Below are 25267 nucleotides of genomic sequence, written 5' to 3'. Positions count from 1 at the left end.
AGTGTTTACCCATGTCCTGAAAGCCTAACATTAGAACTTATGTGCTTCAAAAAAAGAAAGTACAGGAAGTACTAGTCAAAGAGCTCTTAGTGTCCCCTGCTATCAAAGTTTGTAGAGCCTGCTGCAACAGGTTTGTAAACAAAAGTGAAGAGATCAGGTAAAAGTTCTCGTATTAAAAGCACAACTCCGAATTTGAACAGAGTTGCCTCTGCTGAATCAAGTTCAAATCTACCCCAGGTAATTTAAAAAACAACAAATTGACATCTAAGATTTTCTAGGAGAAGGGTAAAACTGTAGGTCTTTGAAAAAAGTGTCCAAGAAAAACTGTAATACCATTGACCAGGGTAGAGTCACTTCTGGGAATTAAAACCGTGAGTATGCTGTTCTTTGCTGTTGCTGCTGTGATGGTGGCTGTCCTTGCTGTTGCTGAAGACGAACCTGCTGGGAGTACGGATCCTCAAGAGATTTAACAAAAATAGTTGTTTTAGGCCCAGTTTTCCAGATAATACCATTTGAATCTATTACAGAGGACTCTACTGTGATGTTGTGGGTGCCAAGTATCACAAAGTTTAACAGAAACTGAGTGCTGAAGTAGTCGTTGTGTGGTTCCACCCTCTGTTCCATTTCATTGGTCATGTTGTCAATAGGAATCTGAGAACACATGGAAGGTTAAAATGCCATTTTATATAAACCTGTTAAAATAAGTTTTCTGCTCTCCATTCAAAGGAGAGGAAAAAGGAGAAAAATCTTTGTCCTCAATTTTCCTGAACCAATGGACGTGCATGTTTGAGCCAGCTTAACATGCTTTTTCATCAATGAATTAGTTTTTATATCTATTCACAGAAGCAAGGTAGCTAACAAGTCTTTTTATCCGAGGTTCTACTTTTCCCAGAGTAATACGAGTCAGACAAGCATTACGTACTTCCTAGTCCTGTTGTTCTTTTAGAAGCAACTGACTTTTTTCCTTTTCCCCCTCAAAAAAACCCCAAACAACAAAACAAACAAAAAACCAACCCCAAAACCCACCAAAACAGGCCTTTCACTAGATGTCACATGTTAGCAGAACCTGAACTTCAGACATGCAATCTTTGTTAAAACTGTTGACTTGAATTTAGAATGTATTTCCTCAGGTGCTATTTAATTTGGACAGCCTGCCCTCCTAATTTCCATAAACAAAAAAACCCCCTTAAAATAAGGATAAAGAAGTTCTACACACTATGTGGTAGAGAATAATCTACGCCTGCCTTTTTTCCCTTGTGGAGTTCATATGATATATACCTGATCTCAAGCAGATTCCTAATGGCTTGTTCTAAACATCACAAAGCCTCTTTTGTTTGAAAGAAAAGCTGTTACTAGAAAGGTATCAACATACAGCAGACTTAAAAATCCCACATCACTTCCATGCACTATGTCTGGCTCTGGCCAGTGCTTGAAGGTCAGCTGTCAAGAGTGAGAGGACTGCAGAAGAACCCATTCATTTCAACCTGAAAATTCTGCTAACCAGAGCCAAACAAAAGAGCAGGAAAATACAGCAAGAAAGCTTAAGACTCCTGGTTCTATTCTATCCATACCTTATAGTCTTGTCCAGCTTTGCTCTGCAGCACTGAAGACACATTTAGACAGACAGACTGGATTTTGCGGAAAAGGCCTGGTTTAGATCCATGCTGAACCACTCCTTCCACCTTTAGGGCCAATTGCTGATTGTTCTGTACTGCAATGGGTTCTGCTGGGTTCCTTGGAGATGGGGATAGAGCAAGCTGAAACACAAGAAAACCAGACCAAAATGTAATTTTATGCCTTCAGAAAAGCAAACACAATTCAAGGATGAAACAGAACACCTTCTTACAGAAAAATTTCCAAGGAAAGGTTTGGTAGGGAAACCAGCAAATGGAAACACAGAACTTATATCTGAGACTTGTTACTATAATAATTCATAAGCATCAGCAGCAATACCAGATGTGGTCTTTATATCAGTTTCATTAATTGCACTTCTTCTAAAGAAGTGGAAAAAAATCTTCTACAAGATAGCCACAGGGAAGTATATTAAGCTGAACAATAAGAGTAAATATTAAAAAAAAACCCAAAACCTTAAGGCTTTCACTTCTCCCAGAAAAAATGAGTACTTGAGTAAAAAAAAAATATGACCGCTGAAGGTCACATATAGCCATTCTTACTCAATCTGCTGATAAATATCACAATTTTCTTCCAAGCTAGTAAACATTGGTTTTTAAAGGAAAAGGAAAAACAATACAAATTTATAAAAGTTGCCTTCCCAGGACTAGAACATTATTTAGCTTTGCAGACTCAGAATCAACAAAAATTCCAGTTAGATTTTATCTTTAATGCTTTGCAAAGAACTGAATCCTACTTGCCTAAGTCACAGCCTAGCATTCCTTAATGATCATAGGTACATATTATTCAAGTTATTCCTAACAGATAAACCCAGATGCTATTTACAGTTAAGTATTTTCATTAAAAATGCTGAAGCTTTGAGCCTTCAGTAAGGCTTTTCTCACGAAGTAAAGACTCTATAAAGAGAAATTTTAGGCCACATTTGAGTAGTACTTACCTTAATACTTGTAGACTGCAGCTTTTGAAAAAAGTACCTTTGAAATGAAAGGGGTACCTTCAACAACGCAATAACAGCATTGCACAGACAAGCTGTATGCTGTAAGAAACAGAGTCAAAACAATTGAGAAGAAAAATATCATTCATAGCATAGGAAAAAAGACATGCATTTGAGGTACTGGAACTACAGTAATTTCCACTAGAAGTCCAGAAATACATTGATACAGTCATAGGATTACAGCCACTATGATGACAGTGACTACATTCAGTCTCTATTTATGTTCTACCCTTTATGAAGAAGGTATTCTGCTCTGGAAAGAACAAGGAGGCCAAGAAAAAGAAAAATCCAAATCATTTCAGTCCTAGTGTTAAGAGTCAGCAGAGCAGGATCTGCCTGAAACACTCATACACAAAACCCTCACACACAAACTCTCAAATAAACAACAATTCCCCTCCAAGCAAACAAGACTGGCATCTACCACAACTTAACATGGTGCAATAATTAAGTTTTAAGCTTCTTGTCTACTCTTCCTTTCCCCACTGCACTATACTGTCCTTCTGGCTCAGATGAGCAAAGGCAGCGCTACTGAAGTCACCGAGCTGCATTGCTATGGAGCCAGTGACAACTAAATTTACAGTGTTTACCTCTGCTATGTCTTATACAACTCATTCTTCTATTCTATTTGGAATCGGTAAGGACTGTTGAATTTAGAAACAAGGCAAACAGATGCCAGCCATGACAAATAAACTACCTTGCTCCCATCAACATGCACTTCAGCTTTATGATGTTCACTAACAGTAAAAGACGAAACCATACTAGCTCTGTAAAGGAGTACGTTATCAGCTCACTGTTTGCATTCAGCACACTTTACATTGTGTTCTCTGATGACCTGCATTGATAAGAGAAATGCTATACTCAGAAAACACAGTATTAACTGCCAACAGCTCAGCGACCAAAGCTAGGCTAGCAATGGACCCTCCAGCACTGTGTGTGGTAGGGGAAGAATTCCTTCATGACAACAGCATGAACAAAGAGAATGCACTTCAGTATTTGAATGCAAGTGTGGCGAGAGATCTGACAGACTTGATGCTACTTTTAGATATCTTATCAGCATCTGCTATATTCTTAGTATTAGAATTTTTAAAGCATTATTTTTAATCAGACCAGTAAGGTTACAGATGTCTTAGCAAAACATTTTTTGAAGTATTTTTGAAGTAGTGAGTCTCTGTAGAGACCACTTGTGCCAGTAAGAGGACCAAGTGTGCTCTTCTGTTTCTTGACCACCATAGATATATGGAGTTGCCAAGTTTTTGGAACCTTTGTCTACAGAATATACATTTAAAACTGTTACTTGCCAAGTAAGATACAGGAGCATACTTCCTGTTGAGGGATTCCACTTCTTCCAGTACATGATTAAATACAGACATCATTCTTCTTTCATATTCACTCTCAACATGAGCTGTTCCATTTGAGCTATATTCCTGGAAACTAAAAAGACAAAACGTTTCATCACGTCTAACATACTTTCGTCATCGTAACCTGGGAGGCTTACTCCCAAACAGGCCCAACAAGACCCTCCTCTGTTACAACTTGAAATCCATTAAGAAATAACTATGTCTTTCAAACTGTTTACTCTGTTTATTATTTTTCCACTATAAGACTTGCCCTTTGCATTTAAACCCTTTCTTAACTACAGCTTATCCACCACTTTCTGTCCCCACTCTCTCTCACTTGAAGCAGTTACAGGTCTAACAGACTCAGCATGCTTAATTCCCCTAGCTTTTATTTAAGCTTGCAGTGTTTAATTCCCCTGGCTTTTATTTAAGCCTGCAGTGTTAATAAAGTTTTTAAAAGTCTTACAACTCAAGGAAAAGCAAGAATGCCCGTCAGAGTTAAGACTAAATCTGGAAGTTTATCATCTCATGCTTTGAATACAGACATTCCATCTCCTAGACACCTAATGTTTTGAAGTTCACAGCTTCACACTTTTTACAAGTACGATTAATACATCTTCTAAGCAATGCTTAATTCATAATGAGTAGGACAGTCACTTAGGATGTTCACTTGTATTTCCAGTTATAAAATCACACATTTAAAAGATGTTTATCCACATTATCTTCCATTTAATCTCAGCCTGGGAGCTTTAAAAGAGTGATTCAATTCATAGGTACTTCAATGTGATTTCCTAGTGGGCATAAGTTCACTGTTAAAAAAAGCCAGAGATGATGAATTTACATTAGAAGTTTTAACTGATTTAGTGTATATAATTTCAGGACTCTGATGGAAACTAACACGTGCAAACAGTAGGTACGGGAGCTAACACGAAATGACACAAGTTAAAATAGGTGGCTAAAGAAGAGATTAAAAGTTGGGGTTTTTTTTAACGCAAGTCTATACTTAAGACAAGTCCCGTATAGTGCTTTCAAGAGCAAAATCAGTATAAAATGCAGAACCCGAAACACAGTCCCTATCTTGCCAGGTCCCTAACCAGCAACAGGTCCTCAAGCCTGCCCAGAGCAGAATTAAAAGGGTCTACTGAGAAACTTTCTCAACATTCTTTGAATTTCTACACTTAAAGCCCCAAGGATTTAGAAATAAATAGCAAAGCAATAGAAAGTTAACTATCAAACCTACCTTGCAGATTCTGGATCCAAAATCAGAGCTTCTATCGCATGTGAAATCAATAGGCAGCTCTGCTGCTGTCTGATATTAATACTAAGGAGTTAAGACTTACAAAGTTGGCACCTAAAACAAGAAATGCAGTATATTTACTGGCACTTGTCCTTATTTCTCTAGCTTTTGTGAAGTAATCCTACAGTCCTTAGTCCTTTAGTAAACAAAGCAAGAACTAAGAAAATCCTGTTTTATGCTGTTGCAACTTTTGTGTCATAACTTGTTCATAAAGTAATTCCAGACAATAGTATGGCAATATTTATTTCCAAACAGGTTTTAAGCAATTGGTACCTAATTTTTAACGTTACTAACTGCTTCAAAATTACTTTGTGCCAGTCTTCATAGAAAAGAGGATTGTTAAGTTTCATGCTGTCCACATGAGAAGGAAAGTAGACAAATTCTAAGATTTTAAAAGGATACAGTTCTACATTCCTTAGAGTTGCTGAGTCTGCATCAAAAGATGCCTGATACAGATCTCCATACCGTGTAGCCAGGTTTCGGAATTCCTCCATTGAGTGTTTCATCTACAGAGACAATGTTACTAGTCAAAAAATCAAATCAAAGCAAAATAAACAAAACCCCACACATCCAGAAAACCACTACACTATAACATACAACACTGAAGGAATAAGACAACATACTCTGGCAAGATATATAAAGTTCTTGCTTCTTCACACAGATAAAAATCACCAAAGTGACAAACTATTATCAATGCGTTACACGATATTTTTCCTGTAACACAGCACCAACATACCTTCCTTGGGTTAAAAATAAAGCGAAAAAAAAAACCCACCAACAACTTCCCCCATCCCCTACTGGTAAATCAAACTGTTCTGTCTTTCAAAGACTACCTGCTGATTCCTTTCTGCAGACTACATGCATTTTAGAAGCAGACTATCTTGCTGTTCTATATCGTATCGAGTCAGTTACCAACACTCACCAAAAGGAGTTGCAGTATAATCTTAGAGTATATATTCTTCTGTAGTGTAATCACAGTATCTGAGGTGTTTGAAATCAAGGTGTGAAAGGTCTTGCTGCAAGTTTGACTGTACTGAGTGGCTTACTACATACATATCCTTGGAAGCTATGCACATGAACGTATGAAAAAACATACACACGTGCTCAACCTCAAAATATGGCCTGCTACATGCAGACATTTTTATAGCTACAGGTGAAAAACAAGGCCCACTATTTAGCAAAACTCTTCACTACCACTTTTCATTTCTTTCATCAGATATGTTTGCTGAGAAGCAAAATTCATACAGAGTGATAAACATAACTGCACAAGAGTGGAACAAGAACACATGCCTGGTTAGAGATGCGTCCACACCTTTGGAGATCATTTCCTGACGTCATAGCAATCGTTGTGGCAATAGCTGGTGGTGGACTTGTTTTTAGGCTGTTGCAGGTACAAATAAGTTGAGAAAAAGCTTGCAGAAGGTCAATCCTGAGTTTCACAAACCCACACTGAAAGCTCAGAGGATTAAGTGGCGTACTAGCAGCCTGAAACACAGTAATAGGAATGTTGGTAATCTAGGTCAAAAGCAAACATGGTAAAATAACTTTGCAATGTCACTGAACTGTCCCATCAGACAACTGAACCCTTCAGTTCAATTCTAAAAGCTGCTTTTTTAAAACTACATTTAACAGATTTGCTCAATTTAAATCATACTGAATATGAAGGACACAGAAGTTAAGTAATTACTAAGCCGTATTTCAAGCATATCAGCCTTTTAATAAACGTGACTTAAGCTGTTACAATGCTATTAAGGGCACCTATTTCCTCTGGGATTTCCTTTTGCATCAGCCAAAAGGAAAAGAATTGGCTAAAGTTACCTGCAGCAAAAGAAAGGGGTGATAACCTTTGATTTTTTTGGACCTGTGAAATGGACAGGACCATTGCAAGGTTCAGTATCTCTATATTTGATGAAGGCAGAGACACAGTTCAGTGACAAAACTCCAGGAGGGTGGACATGCTGCTATTATTTAGAAAATACGGTTCTGTGAAACTTTGCTCCCTAAGAGCTTATCTGACTTGTCGAAGCATCTCTGACAGCTTAGGACACCAGGAGGGGGTAAATTGCCGCACTCAAGATTTGATATGAGTTAAGACAAAAAATCCACTACTTATTTTTCTTATACTATTGGATTTTGAGAACAGTATACTTTTTTCTTTACGGGGAAAAAGCCATCTGCAAAACAAAGCACTGGTACCTTCTCTTACTCAGAGAATGGATATGTGTTACACTCATGCATGTCTTCCCCAGTGCTTCTTATTCCTCAACAGAAAAGGTCACTTCTGGAAGAAAAAAGTTATAACCCATCCTAAAATCTTACTAAGAACCATTTCTTTGCTGGCAGGAAAGCAGCAAACTAGTTTCTCACAAAACATCACGTCTTCTGAGAACTGGCCCACTAGTAACTAAAGTGAAGAAACATCAGCCAACTGCAACCACGTTAAACTATTGAGCTAGCTTTCAACCAAAGAAATAAGACTATTTCATCACTTGAGCCATTCAGCCCCTCTTATCTACCACTCTGCTTTCCCTTCTCCAAGGGCATAAAAAAAAATCCCTTCTGAATGGAAACTGTTCAGTTTATTCTGCAAGGGTGGTTTCAGAAAACCCTCTGTAGAAGAGATCTCACTGCACTGTAATTGCTCTACAGAGACGACATGCTTTTATAGAGAGTAAAGTACCAGTACTTGTATCAGAAAAACCAGACATTTTTAATAGCACAAATTGGACTCGATTCTTGTAAATGGAAATACAAGCTTGTCTCATTAATACTTCAATTTACCTTATCTGCTACCCATATAGCCACGGGCAGTAAATGAGTTACAAATCTTTTTTGAAAATGATAGAAAGAGTTACTTGGCTCAGCCAGGTTCTTCAAACACCACCACTTGTTATCAACTTATTTGGAGCTAGTGCTACTTAATTTCTATTAGGTTATATTAGTGCTTCGTTCAAGTTCTATATCTTCTCTAGATGACCAGCAGTGAAAAATAAGCACAATGCTTCCAATGAGATGCATGTTCTGTGCCAGAAAGAGCAGGTCCTATTCAAAACCTTCGCTTAACTATACAAGCAAGTACACAGCAAGACAGATGGGGACTGTGGCTGATACGCTGTATGACAAGTCCCTGCCCTCCTTCCAACACCTCTGATCCATGAAGTGATGGGACTTTTTTCCTCAAGTGGACTAACCCACATGAAAGAACATTTTGCATACAGCAATGTGAGACAGACAGCTGCATGTATGTCAAGAAGGAATTGAGAAATTTTCTGATAAGATCAGACACTGTCTGAATATTTCATCATTGCTAAACTGGGCTGACTGAACATCTGCAACAGATTTACTGGCACAGTGTCTTCCAGCTACAAAGTGGACAGCTACACAGGGTTCAGCATACACACTAACAGCCTGCAGTACCAACAGTGATGAGTCATGCTCTCCACTGAAACACCAGCAACAGTAAAACTGAAGTCAGAGGGAAGAGACAGCAAAAGTCTTCAGCAGTAAGACTATCATGTGCACTTTATAGCACTTGGCTCCCCTTTGAGATGTTGAGTTCTGTAGATGCAAGCAGTGAGTGGCTCCTTTTACAGATGACACACTCAAGCATGGTTAGGAATTTGTCCAGAGCGATGCAAGAAGTCAACAACAGCCAGCAATAAAACCCAATTTCCTCTTCTCTAGCCCTCCGAAACCGGTACTTCCTCCTCTGAACCACAACAACCCACAAGGAAGTGCTTTTCTGGGTGCAATACCTATGTGCAACATGCAGGAAGTGAAGTCAGCAGAGGAGATGAGGACAGGAATCCTTCAACAGAAAAAAAACCCCACGAACTCTAGGGAAAGGCTAATTAAATTACTGAATCACAAAATGACCTATTTAAGTAAGTTATTTTCCTGCCTGTATTAAATATTAACATTTGATTAGATGAGGTGTGGTGTCCCCCCCCATGTCTTCTAGACATTACAGAATCTTAAAATGTTGAATTAAAAGCCTCATTCACTCAGCCAACAAGTTAAAGATAAATACTTCAGGAATGATGGAGCTTTCTCTCAGAGAACAAAGGTGTAAAATTTACATCCTTCCTGCTTATTCAGGGACAGTTTATTAATAAACAGTAATATCTGAGCTTCATTAAACACTAGTATCTGAATAGTCATTAAACTGACAGTTCCAGTAATTGAAAAAAAAAAACCCAAAAGCAGCTTCACTCAAAAGACATATAGAAAACTTTATGTAAAGATTTCTTCATGGAAACTAAAATATGCAAGAAAGTATTGTGTGAAGTTGGATCATCTTTTGTTAAGAAGCAGCTTTACAGTAAGAACTGAAGGTCCATATTCATTAATGTTTTTTTTGTTTACATTCACAGACACCACGCACAGAGCTTCTTTCTACTTCTGTGAAGTGGTGGAAACAGCAAGTATTTGCATAAAAGCAGGTACCACCTGAATTCTTCTGATTTTATGAGACTGAATTGTCCTCCCTCCTCTTACTAAACTGGTGTCACCTTGTTGTTAGGATTCAATAGGATCACACTGTCAAATACAAGGCAACATAAACTCAGCAGGAGGGAAGACGACAATTAAAACCTCCGTATCTTGGAAGGATAGCAACCAATTTAGACAAATTCCCAGGCCTGACTATTACAGTAGTGTTTATTCAGCCAAGACAAGGAGTGTAAAATTTTAAGTACTGTAACTTTAAAAAAGATCTGTCACATCGTAAGATTTGCTCAAGGCAGGAAGTGGGGGGGGAGAAGAAAAGAAAGAAGAAATCTAGCTAATCGCACTTAGCTGAGCTACAGGATCTTCTCTCTGAAGATGCAGTGTGTTACAACTGGTTCTTCCCTGCAGTCCTCTCAAAAAGAGAGTCTGGCAGATGTCAAACATCTTTAAAAACTTTTCAGAGGTTTAAGACCAGAAACCAAACAGACCTGCTGCAGTATACAGAAACATCATCAGTAAAGTAGAAGATCTGTGCTAACCGTCAGTGATGCTATTCCTTTGTGATAGGATTTTAAAGCTTCAGCAATGCACGAAAGCGCTGAGCTATAGTTGTCCTCCTGCAAACCTGTCAGACACTGTTCTGCATGGGAGAACTCCTTCAAGCTGTTCAGCCAGAAGTAGAAGTGTTCTGAAGCCACCTGAGTCAGCAGGCTTTGATACAGTTCTCTGGCCATGTCATGGTTGCCCTGTAACGACAAGAAAGTTTCTACGAGGGGACATGAAAGAAGGCTGTGGGTTTCTATGAAACAAATACAAATAAGAGAACAGTAACATCTCCAGAACTACTCTTACTTTAAAAATAGTGAAACTTCTTCCAATCATTTGATCATGACAATCCCAAAAATAAATAAAAGCACAAATGCTTATTTTATGGCAATACCAGCCTGTATAAGGTATAGTACTTATTCACACAAGATAGTTTGACAAGATGAGAAACAAATACTGAAATTTACCTTTTTTTTTTTTTTAACTGAAAATGTATCTTCCATCCCCACAGAAACACTGGGTTGAAAACTATCAAATAAGCCCAGAGCTAAAAATCAAGGATCTGGGGAACTACAGGTCTGTCAGCCTGACCTTGGTGCCAGGAAGATTACGGAGAGGTTCATCCTGAGGGTGCTCACAGGGCATGTGCAGGACAACCAAGGGATCAGGCCCAGCCAGCACGTGTTCATGAAAGGCAGGTCCTGCTTGACCAACCTGATCTCCTTCTATGACCAGGTGACCCGCCTAGTGGGTGAGGGAAAGGCTGTGGATGTTGTCTACCTGGACTTTAGTAAAGCCTTCGACACTCTCTCCCACAGTATTCTCCTGGAGAAACTGGTGCTCGTGGCTTAGACAGGTGCACTCTTTGCTGGGTAAAAAACTGGGTGGACGGCTGAGCCCAGAGAGTTGTGGTGAATGGAGTCAAATTCAGTTGGCGGCCGGTCACAGGTGGAGTCCCCCAGGGCTCAGTTTTGGGGCCAGTCTTTAATATATTTATCAATGATCTAGATGAGGGGATTGAGCGCTCCCTCAACAAGTTTGCAGACGACACCAAGTTGGGCAGGAGAGTTGATCTGCTCGAGGATAGGAAGGCTCTGCAGAAGGACCTGGACAGGCTGGATCGATGGGCCCAGGCCAATTGTATGAGGTTCAACAAGGCCAAGTGCCGGGTCCTGCACTTGGGTCACAACAACCCCATGCAACGCTACAGGCTTGGGGACGAGTGGCTGGAAAGCTCCCCCGCAGAAAAGGACCTGGGGGTGTTGACTGACAGCCGGCTGAAGATGAGCCAGCAGTGTGCCCAGGTGGCCAAGAAGGCCAAGGGCATCCTGGCCTGTATCAGAAACAGTGTGGCCAGCAGGAGTAGGGAGGTGATCGTGCCCCTGTACTCGGTGCTGGTGAAGCCACACCTCAAATACTGTGTTCAGTTTTGGGCCCCTCACTACAAGAAGGACACTGAGGTGCTGGAGTGTGTCCAGAGAAGGGCAACGAAGCTGGTGAGGGGTCTGGAGCACAAGTCTTATGAGGAGCGGCTGAGGGAACTGGGGTTGTTTAGCCTGGAGAAGAGGAGACCTTATCGCTCTCTACAATTACCTAAAAGGGGGTCGCAGAGAGGTGGGTGTTGGTCTCTTCTCCCAAGTGACTAGCGTCAGGACAAGAGGAAATGACCTCAAGTTGCACCAGGGGAGGTTTAAACTGGGTATTAGGAAAAGTTTCTTTACTGAAAGAGTGGTCAAGCATTAGAACAGGCTGCCCAGGGAGGTGGTGGAGTCACCATCACTGGAGGTGTTCAAGGAATGTGTGGACGTGGCATTGTGGGACATGGTTTAGTGGGCATGGTTGTATTGGGTTGATGGTTGGACTTGATGATCTTACGGGTCTTTTCCAACCTTAGTGATTCTGTGATTTTCTGAAGTATCCCAAAACAGTGGGATATTACCAAAACAGTGCTAGGCTCTGTCCTCTTCTCTACAATATGTACTTTACTTGTTTAAAATTACCCCAGCATCTCATACTAGGGTTTCTACATAATTCTAACCCCAGCTGTGACTTCACTGAAGGGAAAAGGGAAACAGTATCTTTTTCTTCCTTTCTTCAATGTGAAGAAAGGAGAGGCACACATTAGGATAGCCTATATCACCTTCTGAAGAACAGCTAGGCAATGCGGATTAGGCACGTGCTCAAAAAAGTATCAGGTCATTACTTTCTTCCTTCTCAAATACTTCAAAAAGAGAAGTGAAAAACCATCCTGATGAGATGACTGCCCTAAATGGCATATATCTGAATTAGCATTCCAGGGAATTAAAAGGGAAATTATTTTTTTTTTTTTTTTGCCCCCCATTCACTTCCTCCTCCCAACTCCTACTATTTTCCTTACTTTCTTTTTCCAGTTCAAAGAAGTCACTAGCATCCTTCCAACCACACCAAACCATTTTCCTCCAGGTATTTTCACTTACCATTCTGGAAGCCTGCCTGGCTATCCTGTAGGCTGTCCATCCATTGGACGCATTCTCAAGCTGCTGTTTGATAACAGTTTTGATTTCTGAAGATAAAGCTTTCTGACTGGAAACAAATATCACTGTGGCAAGAGAAACCTAATGAAGAGTGGAGAGGTGAGGAAGAAGGTTATATTTCAGGAACTAAACAACACAAGACAAAAAAGCCAATTCTGTTTCCTAAACTACCAGAAATTATCTGCTTGATTTTGAACTCAAAATTACATAGAAGATTACATACACATTTTAACTGAGGAACTTTTCTCAGTCATATATTTTTTAAGTAGTTATGGCAACCCAAGTATTTCTAGTAGATAAAAGTCACTTTCATTTAAAGAATCTTTACTGTGGCTTTTAACTGAGACATTTCAAATGCTCCAAATGAATTAGTGGGAAGCTTGTAATTTCTTTCTTAAAATTCAAAAATTCATTTCCAAACAGATGTGATAAAAGCATTTTTATCTCTTACAGTATATTAAAAGTCATGTGCATCAGAGTACCGTTCATAAATTGAGCTAACTGCCATTTTGTTTTTCTATAAGCATTATTTCACAGGTACCCCAATAATTTCAATAGCTAGGTTTGTCTAAGTAGTGCCACCTGCTGGAAAATCTAATGGAATACACTGCATAGTTCAGCTCCATCTATGAGATGTGATTTCAACATTGAATAAACACTGAGATACATAATCAAAAGTTAAAGTAAAACTAAAAATAAGGCTACAGACTGGCACATTAACTTGGACATAAAAGGCTTAGCTGCCTTTTTAAATAAAATCCAATCACAGTAGTTTATATGGACTTTATCCATCAAGGGCTAGTCACCAGAAGGCCTTACCAAGAGTTCCTGTTTTTTATCTGTGGTAGATCGTCCAATTAATTTATAGAGGTCCATTAGGTCTCCTAGCATCCCATCTGCTAAGACAGGCAGCTGCATGGCAATAGCTGCTAAACAGTGGCACATGAGAATCCTAGCAGCGTCCTGGGCACTGTGCAACTGGGTCAGCAGCGATTCGACTACTGACTGGCTCAGGTGAGGACGGCACTTGACCAGCTTCACCATACAAGTTAACGTGATCTGCAATTCACACAATCGACAGGTACAATAAACACAACATCTACTTAAAAATAAAAAAGCCAGACACTTATGATTGTAGAAATATAGAAGATCTGGTATTTTCAGAACCAGGTACTCTACAAAAATGGTGTTTTTCTAAGAGCCCAAGCCTCTGTCCCTGAACCCACAGCACAAAAACATACCACAAATTCAAGAAATGATAATCTTCCCTCTCATACCACCAGCCTTTACAGGTACATAACTAGATAAAATTACTGATAGCAGCTTATGAAATGGGAAAATAAAAACTAATATTTTATAAGTGTTGTAATCATGTACATCTCCAAGATTCTCTTCACCCTCCAGAGACACCTCCACCTCACGTTCAAGTTCATTTTTTATTACAGCTGTTCCTCTGAGAGGAATGCATTTTTTTTCCCCTACAACAATCAACTTACTCTAGAGAAGAGAGGAGTTGCACTATAGTTGTGCTCCGTTTATCTATTGCTCTGAACTCTGATTATGAGCAAAACAGAAAAATCTTCTTTTCCTTCCAGTATGCTATGCTTCCACCAGAAAGGATCTAGTGCACACTAGCCTTTCTGTTACACAAGCTATTACTATAACTTACAGCTATGCTAGGGAAAGACAACAATACTATCACCTTTAAGGTTGCCTGAGCTCCTGGACTGTCATCTTGACTACAAAGAACAAGAAGAGATTCTAAGCCAAAAACTGCATCTTGCTCCAACGGCAGAAGATCTAAGAAAAACAGAGTAAGTTAATTTCCTGTTACATTTTCTGACCCTAATGGGCGTAATGCTTGCACTGGTGTTGCAGTCATGACAGATTATCTTTCTGATATTTGTGCCTTATCTTATTTTGATTAGAAACAATCCTGCCATTCCATGTCTCAGTAACCATTCAGCAGTCACACCAACTGTGACATTTGTAGAATGTGTATAAATCTCTGGACTAAAACATCTAGATGCCTTGTTAATCATTTGCAACAGACTTCATGCTAAAAGTTTTCAAAGGTTGACAGACAATTCACTGGTCTTACAGCGCAGGTAAGACAAGCATTTATTTAGCACAAGTTCTGCTGTGCCCATTAATTGTCTCTAAATTAGACAAAGACGGAATCTCCCCAATCATTCACAAAATCATACAGAAAATTTTCTACTACGTTATAGCCCCCCATTCTCCCTAACCAGTATGAAGAATCAGAAAGATTTACAGACAGGTTCACAGACAAGACCAATACATGTTAAGTGCATAAGCCTGACTGTAAACAGACAGATTTCATTGCCCTTGCTTTCATTTACCTTTTTCCTGACAAGAGGCTGATATATTAGTCAGAATTCTCACACCATGAGCTGCAATGCCACGGTTATTATGGTAACAGCACTCCTGTGCTAGTTTTACTAAATCAAATGATCTCGCAGTTGTAGCTGCTGTTCCTAAATAAAGACAAGACAAACAGGATGGAAAATAGCACAGTCCATAATTACACCACAGAACTTTCCAAATACATTTCTGCAAAAAATCTCGATTGACTTAGGATTATTTTTTTTCTGTATGTTTAAAGAACAGGATGAAAACATATCTTTCTCTCTCTCCACACACAAACAGAGGCTAGCCTTCCATTCCTGAACACTATACAAGTTAGACGTACATGAGAAAGAATATTTGGGTCTGAAGGCTGATGTTTCAGGGACTCAGAGAAATATTGCCTTAAGAAATATGATATCTGATTAAAAAAGCCAGTGAGCGTATTAATTATTAAGAAATGCCAGAATGACTGAAGAGGGTGTACTATTTTTCTTCATTTCTGCAGCCCATATAGTTAGGCTTATAATAGTCATTAGGGCAGCCTGGCTTTCAAGAAGAAAAAAAGAAAACAGTATGATCACCATTTTAAGAACAAGATACCTTGAATCACTTTAAAATGGCTACTGTTTCTCCAGAATATAGTCACAAGGCAGAAAGGTTCACCTGCTACTGAAGCAGGTCATTCCCACAAGGGTGGCATAGCTTCACTGTGCCAGGGTAACATGCCAGCCCACTCTCACACCATTAAGTCTCCATGCTACTCAAAAACTATGCAAATCCACCATTTCAAATCACCTTAAGCAGAATGCAAGTCAGCCATCTGAGAGGCATTACACTTCTTCATAAAATGAAAAGTTGAACACCCAAAGGTAAAAACCCTTTTATACAGCATATTACCCACAAAATCCAGAACAAAAATTTAGACCACGGCTATTCATGGGTGTACAGTATCCCATTTTAAGTTTATACACAATGAACACAGTCTGACTCTCAGCTAGTGTTCTGAAGTTCAAAAATAGTTTAAGAATATGCTACAAAGTGTTTTGATGAAACTGATTATCAGTAGATAGCCAACCCATTAGAAATGCCAAAGATAATGATCTAATCTAGTTTTCTTACCTGGAGCACTGCTGAAGTACTGTTTAATGGCAATGGTCCCTGATAACGTAGAAAGAACAGATAGCATGCCCAGTTTCAAGCTGTCGTAAGGAGTGTGAAGAGCGGACTCACAGAGTGCCTAAGGATTAGCAGAAGAAAAGATAGAGAGGGAAAGAAGTTCCATAAGCTATCTGTAGTAAACATTTAGTTGCACTTGTCTGTGAAAGGTTTTGAAACTCAAGATTTTTCCACAGAAAATACTATACTGAAATCAAAAGTTGAATCAGTTCCACAGAACAAATAAAAACCCCAAATAGTGTTCTTATCAGGCATATGTATGTTCTTCTATGGTGCAAGAGTTAAATTCTAAATAAACTTGTAATTTGCACCAATGTAGTATTTTGCTAATCCACTGAATAGCATGGCATCAACAGACAGAAGATACAATGATTAGGGTTGAAAATGAGTCTCGATGTCTCTGAAGACACTCATGTTTTACTCCAGTGCTATTGGATCACCACTCACAGAACATATTTGAAACAGTAACTATGAAGAATGCCAGGAGCACAGAAGAATTAGCATGATGGACTGGAGACTGCTTGTTACCTTCACAGTCAGTAGGAGGACTGCTCTAAGCATCAACAGCAACAGCTTCGAAAGCTGATGCCTGCAAGTCAGTGAAGTCTCCACAATTCAAAGACCAAGCCTCCTATCTGACCTACAGAGACAGACCCAAAACGCTGAAGTTAACTCTGCTGAAACTCTTGTTGGTAAAAAGGTACAAGAAGCAGGTTTTTCCATGAGAAAAGGAGGGTCTGCTCCAGTCCCTTTTGTACAGATGTTACCAAATTGTTTAAACATATGGAAAAGAGTTGCCCAACTCAAAATGTTGACTATATATTTCAGAAGTCAGAAGAAATCTTATTACTACTGCATGCCATTCAGCAAGTAATAACAAGCTTCAGTCAATTATTTTTTTTCTAACCCAGTCACTGGTTTAGTTCTGACATCAGTGGAACTTTTTCCTACGCATTTCAACCACCAGGACAACTACTTTAAGACACTACATAATGATGAAAGCCATGTTATCAGTGTCTCTCACTTGTACTGAGGTAACTACCAACCAGGACTAATGGTATAGAGCAAAGAAGCCACAAGTCATTAAAAGAATTCCTTAAAATTCCTAAAAAGAAAGAAATTTCTTCTTTATTATGAAGACTAAAGCCGTTCATTAAAATAAAAACCTCTGCACAACTCCAAATAATTTTATCTAAGAGTTGGAGACAAAGCAAAATATGCCTTATTTCCCACATGATTATTAACAAAAATCCGCATAGTTTTTTCCTCCCAGAGGCCTTATGCTCCAACAGCATATAGCAAAACTAGCTTCCAAGAGTAGTAAAAACAAATAAAAAAGACCCAGAAAAGTAGAGCTATAAGCCTGTGCCATAAAGTTCTTGAAATATTTACTTTCCCATTAGATTCTTAATCTAATCTGAAGTTATTTTCTATGGTCATTTCTACCAGAAAAAGGGAAAGACAAGGAGAAAAGAATGTTCATATGCAACTGTGATTGGAAGAAAGCAGCAATACTATCTACAGTATAACAACTGTTTCCCCAAATAACACAGATGCACTATAAACACCTTCTAGGGTCTCATTAATACAACAGGAGTCACAAGGATACTCTTGAAAATGAGCCATTAATACTAAGAAATAAAGTCAAAATTACATTTGTCCTTTCAAGTATACCTTGCTGGATGACATGTTTTGACAAATTCCAGAGAGACTCCCTGTGTTACACGAGAGCATTAATACGTGCTCAGTATCGTAAGATTAATGTAAACATTCAGCTCTTGCATCTTATCTCAGATGAGTTTTTCAGACAGAAAAGTTATTTCCTTACTGCAGAAAGGCCTACTACAAGACACATGCCTTTCCTCAGTTATAATACTTCAAGTATTCATTAATACTTGGCTACTCTACTTGGCAAAGTAACCTAACTTAAGGATACGGAGATGTATGGTCTTCCTTCCTTTACCTCCCAAATTTTTCTTCTGGAAAGCATTCTACATCTAATTGCAAAGTTCCATAACAAACTTTAGCTTAAAAAAAGTATAAACCTGAATATTTTCTCTGCTCCATGTATGTGGTGTCTTGTTGGCCAACAACTTTAAATCTTGGATTGCAAGCCTCTTCACAGCCTTCCTGGGGTCGTTCTTCAAGTACTGCAACAAAAGCTGGATCTGCAACAAAGTAAATCCATTGTTTAAGAGAGAGATGCTACTAGAAGAAAGTCTTTTCAAAAGTACTCATGAAGAAATTTTGAGCATACTCAGCCAAAACTAACTTGCCTTATCTGTCTGATTGCTTGCAACAAGGAAAAGCCCCTACTTGGCTGATGCCATGGCAAGCTAAAATAGTCTGACAGCCAAATTCTACCATCCTGCTCTCCTTGTTCGTGCACCCTCCTCTACATGACCCTGCATACCTGAGAAGCCTTAAGACCTGTTTCGGCACTCACAGAAATACCATAAAACATCCCTGAGAAGCCCAGTAAACACTTTATACTGTCGTGATTACGCTACTAGTAAGTATTCTGGGCATTTGATGTCAATTCAGGTGTCTGCATGATCTGCAGTTAACAGATAGCAACACAGACATACCTTGTATGTCTCAGTAGTTGCCAAAAAACAACTCCAAAAAACCCAACCAAACAAAACAATCCCTACCCACCCCCTCCAAATTAAGCGACACTTAACTGCATGCCCTTTGTTGTGTTCATTTCCTGCAAATTTACAGAGATGGAATAGCCAGCCATGAACATGCCAGCCATGGTTTTGCTCTCCACCTCGACCCTGGCTACATCACTTTTCAGCAGCATTGGCTGTTGTGTTGCAGAAATACAGCCTAAAGCACCATGCTTACCACCATAAAAAAAAAGCACATCAAGTGTTCACATGTTGTTTCAGTTGGCTTAGATTCAGTACTATCAAAAGCATCCTCTGAACTACAGAAATCAGCCATACCAAAAAAGTTTCAGACAGATCAACGCTATTAGTCTAACAGTAACAGACACCAGCCTTCCATAGCTGTACAGGATTGAAAGGAAGCAAATAGATTTTCATGACTACTTTACAAGGATTAGTTAGATGAATCTCAAATGTCACTGTGTTCAGACCTGTGATAGAAATCACATCCACAAAGCACATCATCAGAACATAAAAGCATTGTATTTTTCCATCACTGCTTTCCCACAACTTGGTTTATAGTCCTAAATTATAGCAACAGATTCAAATTCCTCAGAGCTCTTCAATAAATAAATTTTTAAATGCACTCTGTGCTATTGAAATATTCATTTGCTTGCATGCAAGAAAGACAAAAAGCACACCCAGGAGAATATACAGCAATGAAAAGTGAAGCCTGGGTAAGATGAAATGTTTTCAGAAAAAGTCAGTGTGTTTGCTTTCCTAAATGCTGATTGATCCTAGTTGATTTCAATCCCAGTTGACTTAAAGAAAGACAGGTTATGATCTGTAAATAAAGGTCCCTGTGTTTGATGGGGTTATCTGGAAATGGGACCAGAGAGGGCAAAAAATATGAAAGCAGCAGCAGTTTTCAAGGTATTCTTTCTCTATAGCACATAGAGGCAACCATCCTACCATATCCATCACTATTTTCAGCATCAGCTAGAATCTGAAGTTTTTTAAATGTACTTTGAACTTTAAATTGAAGGAATGAATTAGGAAGAATTACCTGTTTAGGAATGTCAACCAAAGAAGAAGCAGCAAGCAGAGTAAAGGTATGCAGAGTAACAATGACCATCTTGGTAGAGGGATACGATGTTACCAGCTGCTGCAGCAGCTGCCTGGAGCTGGAGGCCAGGCTAGCATCATGATGCATGTGCTGTAGAATAGGGATCAACTTCAATTTCAAGTCCACAGGTGTGGCTAAACCTGCAACAAGGAAGAGAGACACAGGCAGAGTGTTAGTGCTTTGTACTGGTTTTTGGCAGTACTGAGGCATGCAATATACCTGCATTGTTACCACTGCTGAATGCAGATTGTGCAGACACTTGCATTAGCTTCAAATAACTCATCTACTAGCCAGCAGTATAACCACAGTGGTATCAAGCACTTTCATGGTTCTTTGAGAAGGTTGCTCCTTGCTTCACTGCAGTAACACACACATTAACTCATCTGAAGCAATCTGCGATAGTCTATGTAAGTTCATTCATTGTACTACAGATGAGCTTTTATTCTTTACCAAACAGGTGTTTTGAAAACTTGTATTTTAACAGGATGCAAGAGCCAGACATTAGATTATTGATTAGCTAATTTAACTTAAAAACTGGAATCATTTGAGGGTAAGGGCAACAGTATTCTGATATCTACTATTTACATATGGATAATAAAGAATTCTCAAAGAAATTAAGAGCTTTTCCCTTTATCATTCAATATGCACATGTACCTTGAATCATCTCACTGATTTTATTACATATTCCTGCAGCAAAATCCCTGTAGAGAAAAGACAAAGTACCAGGTGAAATGAAAAAGAAATAAATAATTAAAAACAAAAATCAACTGAACTACCAAGCATTGCATTTTAACAATAAAAACTTTTACAAAAGAGCGCTTGCCAAGACCTAAGTCATTTTAGAACCCCTGCACATGGGCATGATCAAATGATAAAATGGAATCTTTCAAAAATGTGTCAAAGTCACAAGCAGCATTACATTTAGTTGCCTAATACAACTTCTGTAAAACAATCCTTGATTAAAGCTGCTATTCCACTTTGCATTCCCATATTTATGAGCCTTCCATTAGTATTTTAGAAGAAAAAAGAAATAAAGATATCTGTTAAACTTGTATTCAGGTTTCTTTACAATACAGTTATTGCACATAATTAAATGTTTTGCTACATATGACATGGCTAGCACTACAGAAGAAAATATTAAGTTTTGTGAATGCCAGTGTCAATGGAGTTTCCATTCTCTGTAATATGAAAAAATGAAAAAATTACATCTTACTTGGATTGTGCAGAAAAGTTGGCAGCAGCAAATATAGCAGCTTCGACTTCCACATTATCATGGGAATCCAAACTCTGACGAATACTGTGATGTGCATTCTTCCTTTCTGGAATAATAGATGCCATGCTGCCCAACATCCTACAGAAATACATCACAGCAAAATCAGGAAAAACAAAAATCGTGAAGAAATGCAAGATGAAACCAAACAGAAATGTAAAAGGACTGTTAAAAGACTCATTTTTTTATATAATTATGCACTCTTTCATGTCTATTACAGAAACAAACAAATGTTAAAAGTAGGTATATAATTAAAAGGTAACAGTTTGTCATGTGGCTTATGTTAATGGTTTAAGAAAAATTAACTATATTTTGGTAGCTTTTAGCTTGAAATGAGCAAAGAGAGAAACTTACCAAGAATTCTTACAAAATTAAGAGTGCACTATGGCATTAGGAACATTGAGCATTCTTAAGATGCTTTTATGTTCAAGTTCTGGTATTAATACAATAGATTTAATGCCAAAATGTACTGATGGCTATTTTCAGACACAGATGAATTACATATCATGGGATTTAAAATCAGAAATATGGCAGACTAGGGGGATAAAAAAAAGCATTTAGAGAACTGTTTCCACCCTCCTCCCAACTGCAGAATGAAGTAAGTGACAAATGTCTGAACAGTCATAAATGTCAACCACATACTAAGAAAGCAAAGTTTCTAGAAACTTTGTGTTACCATGATCAAGCAAGCAAATGTCTTACTTTCATCATTTGTTTCTAAGATCATCTGCTGATCTAAGGTAAGGTTATTATTGGGAACAGTGTAATACCTTTTGTGTAACTGCTAAAAAGGGAACAAATCAATGTATCTATACTTTTGCTAAGAGTATCTCAAAGACACTTTTCAGACATATTTAGCATAATTCAATTAAAAGAAGAATGAACACAGGATTTGCACTGATGGTAATTTTAGCAAGAGTTCTATGCAAATATTTACACACAGTTATCTAGCCATAGAATCCCTGCCCAGACACAAAGTTTTGGTTTAGATCTTTCTTTCAGCATGTTTTTTCTTACTGACACTACTTAAGGAGGACAAAACCCAATCAACTGAAGATTTTCATACTGCTGAACCAACAACTATTTTAACTTTTCACTTGATGCATCCTGTGAATTGATTTGTAATTTAAGTATTTTTGCAAACTGAGCAGATTCCTGGAACTTCTAGCAGTATGTCAAGATAGCTCTCAATACCAGTCAACAAGTGTAATCTTATGTTAGAATACTGAAGTGGAACTACAAGAAAACATATAGATATACTGTACTCACACATTTCTGAGACACTAGAGCATCAAAGCATTATCTTAAATTAAAAAAAAAGAAAGAAATGGACATATGAGCTAATCAAACCTCTGTTAATGCCTCTCATCTTGCAATAGTGAAATAAGTAACAGTTGTAGATGGGCAGAAGAAAAGAATACAAAAGGAAAAAGAAGAGTGCTCTCTTCACATTTGAATTCACTTGCACAGGAGTTAGAAGATTCAGTTAAGATGGTCATGTTGGGTAGCGGTAGAGACACAGACACCAAACAGCAGGACAGTGACATTTAAGATAGCTTAATTTATATTTTTTTTCTCCATTTGATTCCTAGGAAGGCCAAAGCAATCAATAATAGGACATTCCTTTAGAAGTTATTATCAGAGACTAACAAGCCCTGAACTTCTAGAATAAATCAAAACCAGGTGCAAGCTTAACAAGATTCACGTAAGTAAGTTTTACTTACAAATTACAAAAAATATTTTGACACATAGGGAAGCACTTTCCCTTTGGTCTTAGTCTAAATAGGTCGTATGCAGTACATCATATGTTGCATATAGCTACATACATCTAAGTTATGCATACAAGAGTTTTATTTTTCTTCTCTTCAGAACACAAGATTTCAGTGTTACAAATTCCATTTTGCTTGGAGCCATCCACACAATTCTTACCACCATAAATGGTTAATAACTTTGCTCTTCTGATCACAGATCCTTATTGTTCACCCCCTTCAAGACAGATGTCTTTGCTTTTATCTCTATGACCAATGTAGAAGACGCCTCCTACACTTCATTCACAGTAGTTGCAGATTTTTGTTATTCCAGACTAGCACACTAGTAATTAGGTAGAGATTTTAAGTAAATTAGGTTCATTTATGTAATACATACCGAAGTGTAATAGCTCGAGCAACTGGATCATTGCTATGAATTACTGAGAAAACTCTTTTCACAAACTCATCCACATTTAGGATCTTCTCTAAGTGCTTCTCACTCTGCTGAGTAACTTTCAGTACACACAGCCTCAGGAAGTTGTTTCTATTAGAAGACACACACATTCTTTATCAGGCTGTTTTACAATAAAAATTTAAACACTTTAAACAAGAAATTATAAAAAAAAAAATATCTGAGAGTTAATTAAAACAAGGAAAGGTCTATGCTTTAGAAATGGTATATTTAAGTAGACTGATATAGTTAAAAAGAGACTATTAACACACTACTATTTTATTTTCTACTACAGGTAGTGTCAAATTTAAGCCCAATTCCAGAGAAGTTAACCTGTTGACACCAGTGAGGAGGAGTGTAAGCAGATGCCTGTTTTGTGTACACTTAGGGATCTAATTCTGCTAGAAAAGCATGTCCAGGACTAAGATAGAAAAGTCTAATTGCCATTGCCAAGTGTGAGTGAATTGCTTTTCCTTCCTGGAGCCAACAGTGAAGATTCCACAACAGCAACAGATAACTTTGTAAGCTATAACAAGGTAGCTCCAATTTCATCACATGCATCATTTGGACATCAGGCACTTGTAAAAGCTATACTTTGGTCTTTGTTATTAACATTCCTTAGAGAAGGGATTTGCACATATGATCATTCATCTATTTATTAGTTATGAATTTGAACATGCCTATGGAGAAAAATTTACACTAGTCAGTTAGCAAGTGAATCCTCAGATCAGGACAGATGGAAAGGAACTGTGTCACTGATCACTCACAGCCACTTAGGCCTGCTGAAGACAGGGAAAGCAAGCTTCAATCAAGCACAACTTGTCTTCAATTGAGTAGATACCACTGTGGTATTATCAGGGAAGCAGAAAAACCCCACGACTGCCCAAGGCTCCAATGCAGCAACACTCCAAGATACAGTGCATTACCAGCGGTCAGAGATTTGAATGAATAGAAACTGACTGAAGCTACTTACCCCACTCTGAAAACATCAGCTAGCTTTAGGAAAGCTGAATTAATGAGAATAGGGAAAGGATATTTCTGGAAAAGCCTGGGAAAACGAACGACGGCTTCGCACTGCTCCCCGAGTTTGCCAGACCTGAGGCCTAAAGAAGAGAACAATGATTATTGGGCAAACCGATGCTCCTTCAAAACCAGGTCCTTCCTCCACCCCCCGCTCGCGGTAAAGCGGTACAAAACAAAGCTCCCAGCCGCTGGGAACCGAAGGACAGGACGGGACCGCCCCCCACAGCGCGGCGCCGGGGAGAGAGCGGGCGCCGACGGCAGCCGCAGAGGGCAGGCAGCGCCAGCCCCGCTCCCCAGGCCGGCGGCAACCGCGAGCCCGTCCGGCCTCACCTTTGTCCAGCTCCATGAGGGCGGAGTTGGCGTCCAGCTCTTGCTCGCCGTAGCCCGCATCGGCCAGGAAAGACTTGGCGCTGGCAGCCATACCGCCCCACTCGCCGCTGCCCCGGCCGGCCTCGGCGAGCGCCCAGCCCTGCCGCCACGCATGCGCAGCTACCCTCCCGCCACCTCAGCCCAGGGGCGGCCACACCAATCACCGCGAGATTTGTGCGCAGGCGCGACGCCGAGGCGCGTGCGCACGCCAGCAGCCACACCGGCGCGGCCACTCGCGGCGGCGGCATCCCGGTGAACGACCGGGGGGTGGGTGTGGCCTGGAGGCCCTGCCCCTTCTGCGCCACCCAATCAGAGGAAGAGGGCGCGGCGCAGCGGGCGCCTGCTGCCCAATGA

The 25267-nt window shown here is 39.2% G+C and overlaps 1 protein-coding gene across 4 annotated transcripts; it reads right to left on the bottom strand.

Moving 5' to 3' along the window:
* Positions 1 to 355: 355 nt before the first annotated feature.
* On the bottom strand, positions 356 to 24965 carry INTS7 (integrator complex subunit 7). Of its 4 annotated transcripts, none has more exons than XM_059835265.1 (20): positions 24875 to 24965; positions 24495 to 24624; positions 23468 to 23614; positions 21266 to 21403; positions 20707 to 20753; positions 19993 to 20192; positions 18360 to 18482; positions 16258 to 16375; positions 15132 to 15266; positions 14471 to 14568; positions 13588 to 13827; positions 12712 to 12849; positions 10249 to 10455; positions 6551 to 6745; positions 5663 to 5766; positions 5204 to 5272; positions 3925 to 4057; positions 2570 to 2668; positions 1572 to 1757; positions 356 to 651 (listed from the first exon to the last, which is right to left on the bottom strand). In XM_059835265.1, the coding sequence occupies exons 1-20, from the start codon at positions 24963 to 24965 to the stop codon at positions 364 to 366; spliced, it is 2886 nt and encodes a 961-aa protein (XP_059691248.1). In that variant the 3' UTR covers positions 356 to 363. The 4 variants fall into 4 exon arrangements, with proteins under 4 accessions (XP_059691248.1, XP_059691252.1, XP_059691249.1 ...); XM_059835269.1 differs by having other exon boundaries at positions 2570 to 2626; positions 3943 to 4057; XM_059835266.1 differs by having other exon boundaries at positions 3967 to 4057.
* Between the last annotated feature and the right edge of the window lie 302 nt (positions 24966 to 25267).

This window comes from Gavia stellata, chromosome 2 (assembly GCF_030936135.1).
Source record: "Gavia stellata isolate bGavSte3 chromosome 2, bGavSte3.hap2, whole genome shotgun sequence".
Classification (NCBI taxonomy): Eukaryota; Metazoa; Chordata; class Aves; order Gaviiformes; family Gaviidae; genus Gavia; species Gavia stellata.
The sequence above is the reverse complement of the archived record's forward strand: the minus strand, read 5'-3'. Positions and strand labels throughout refer to the sequence as shown.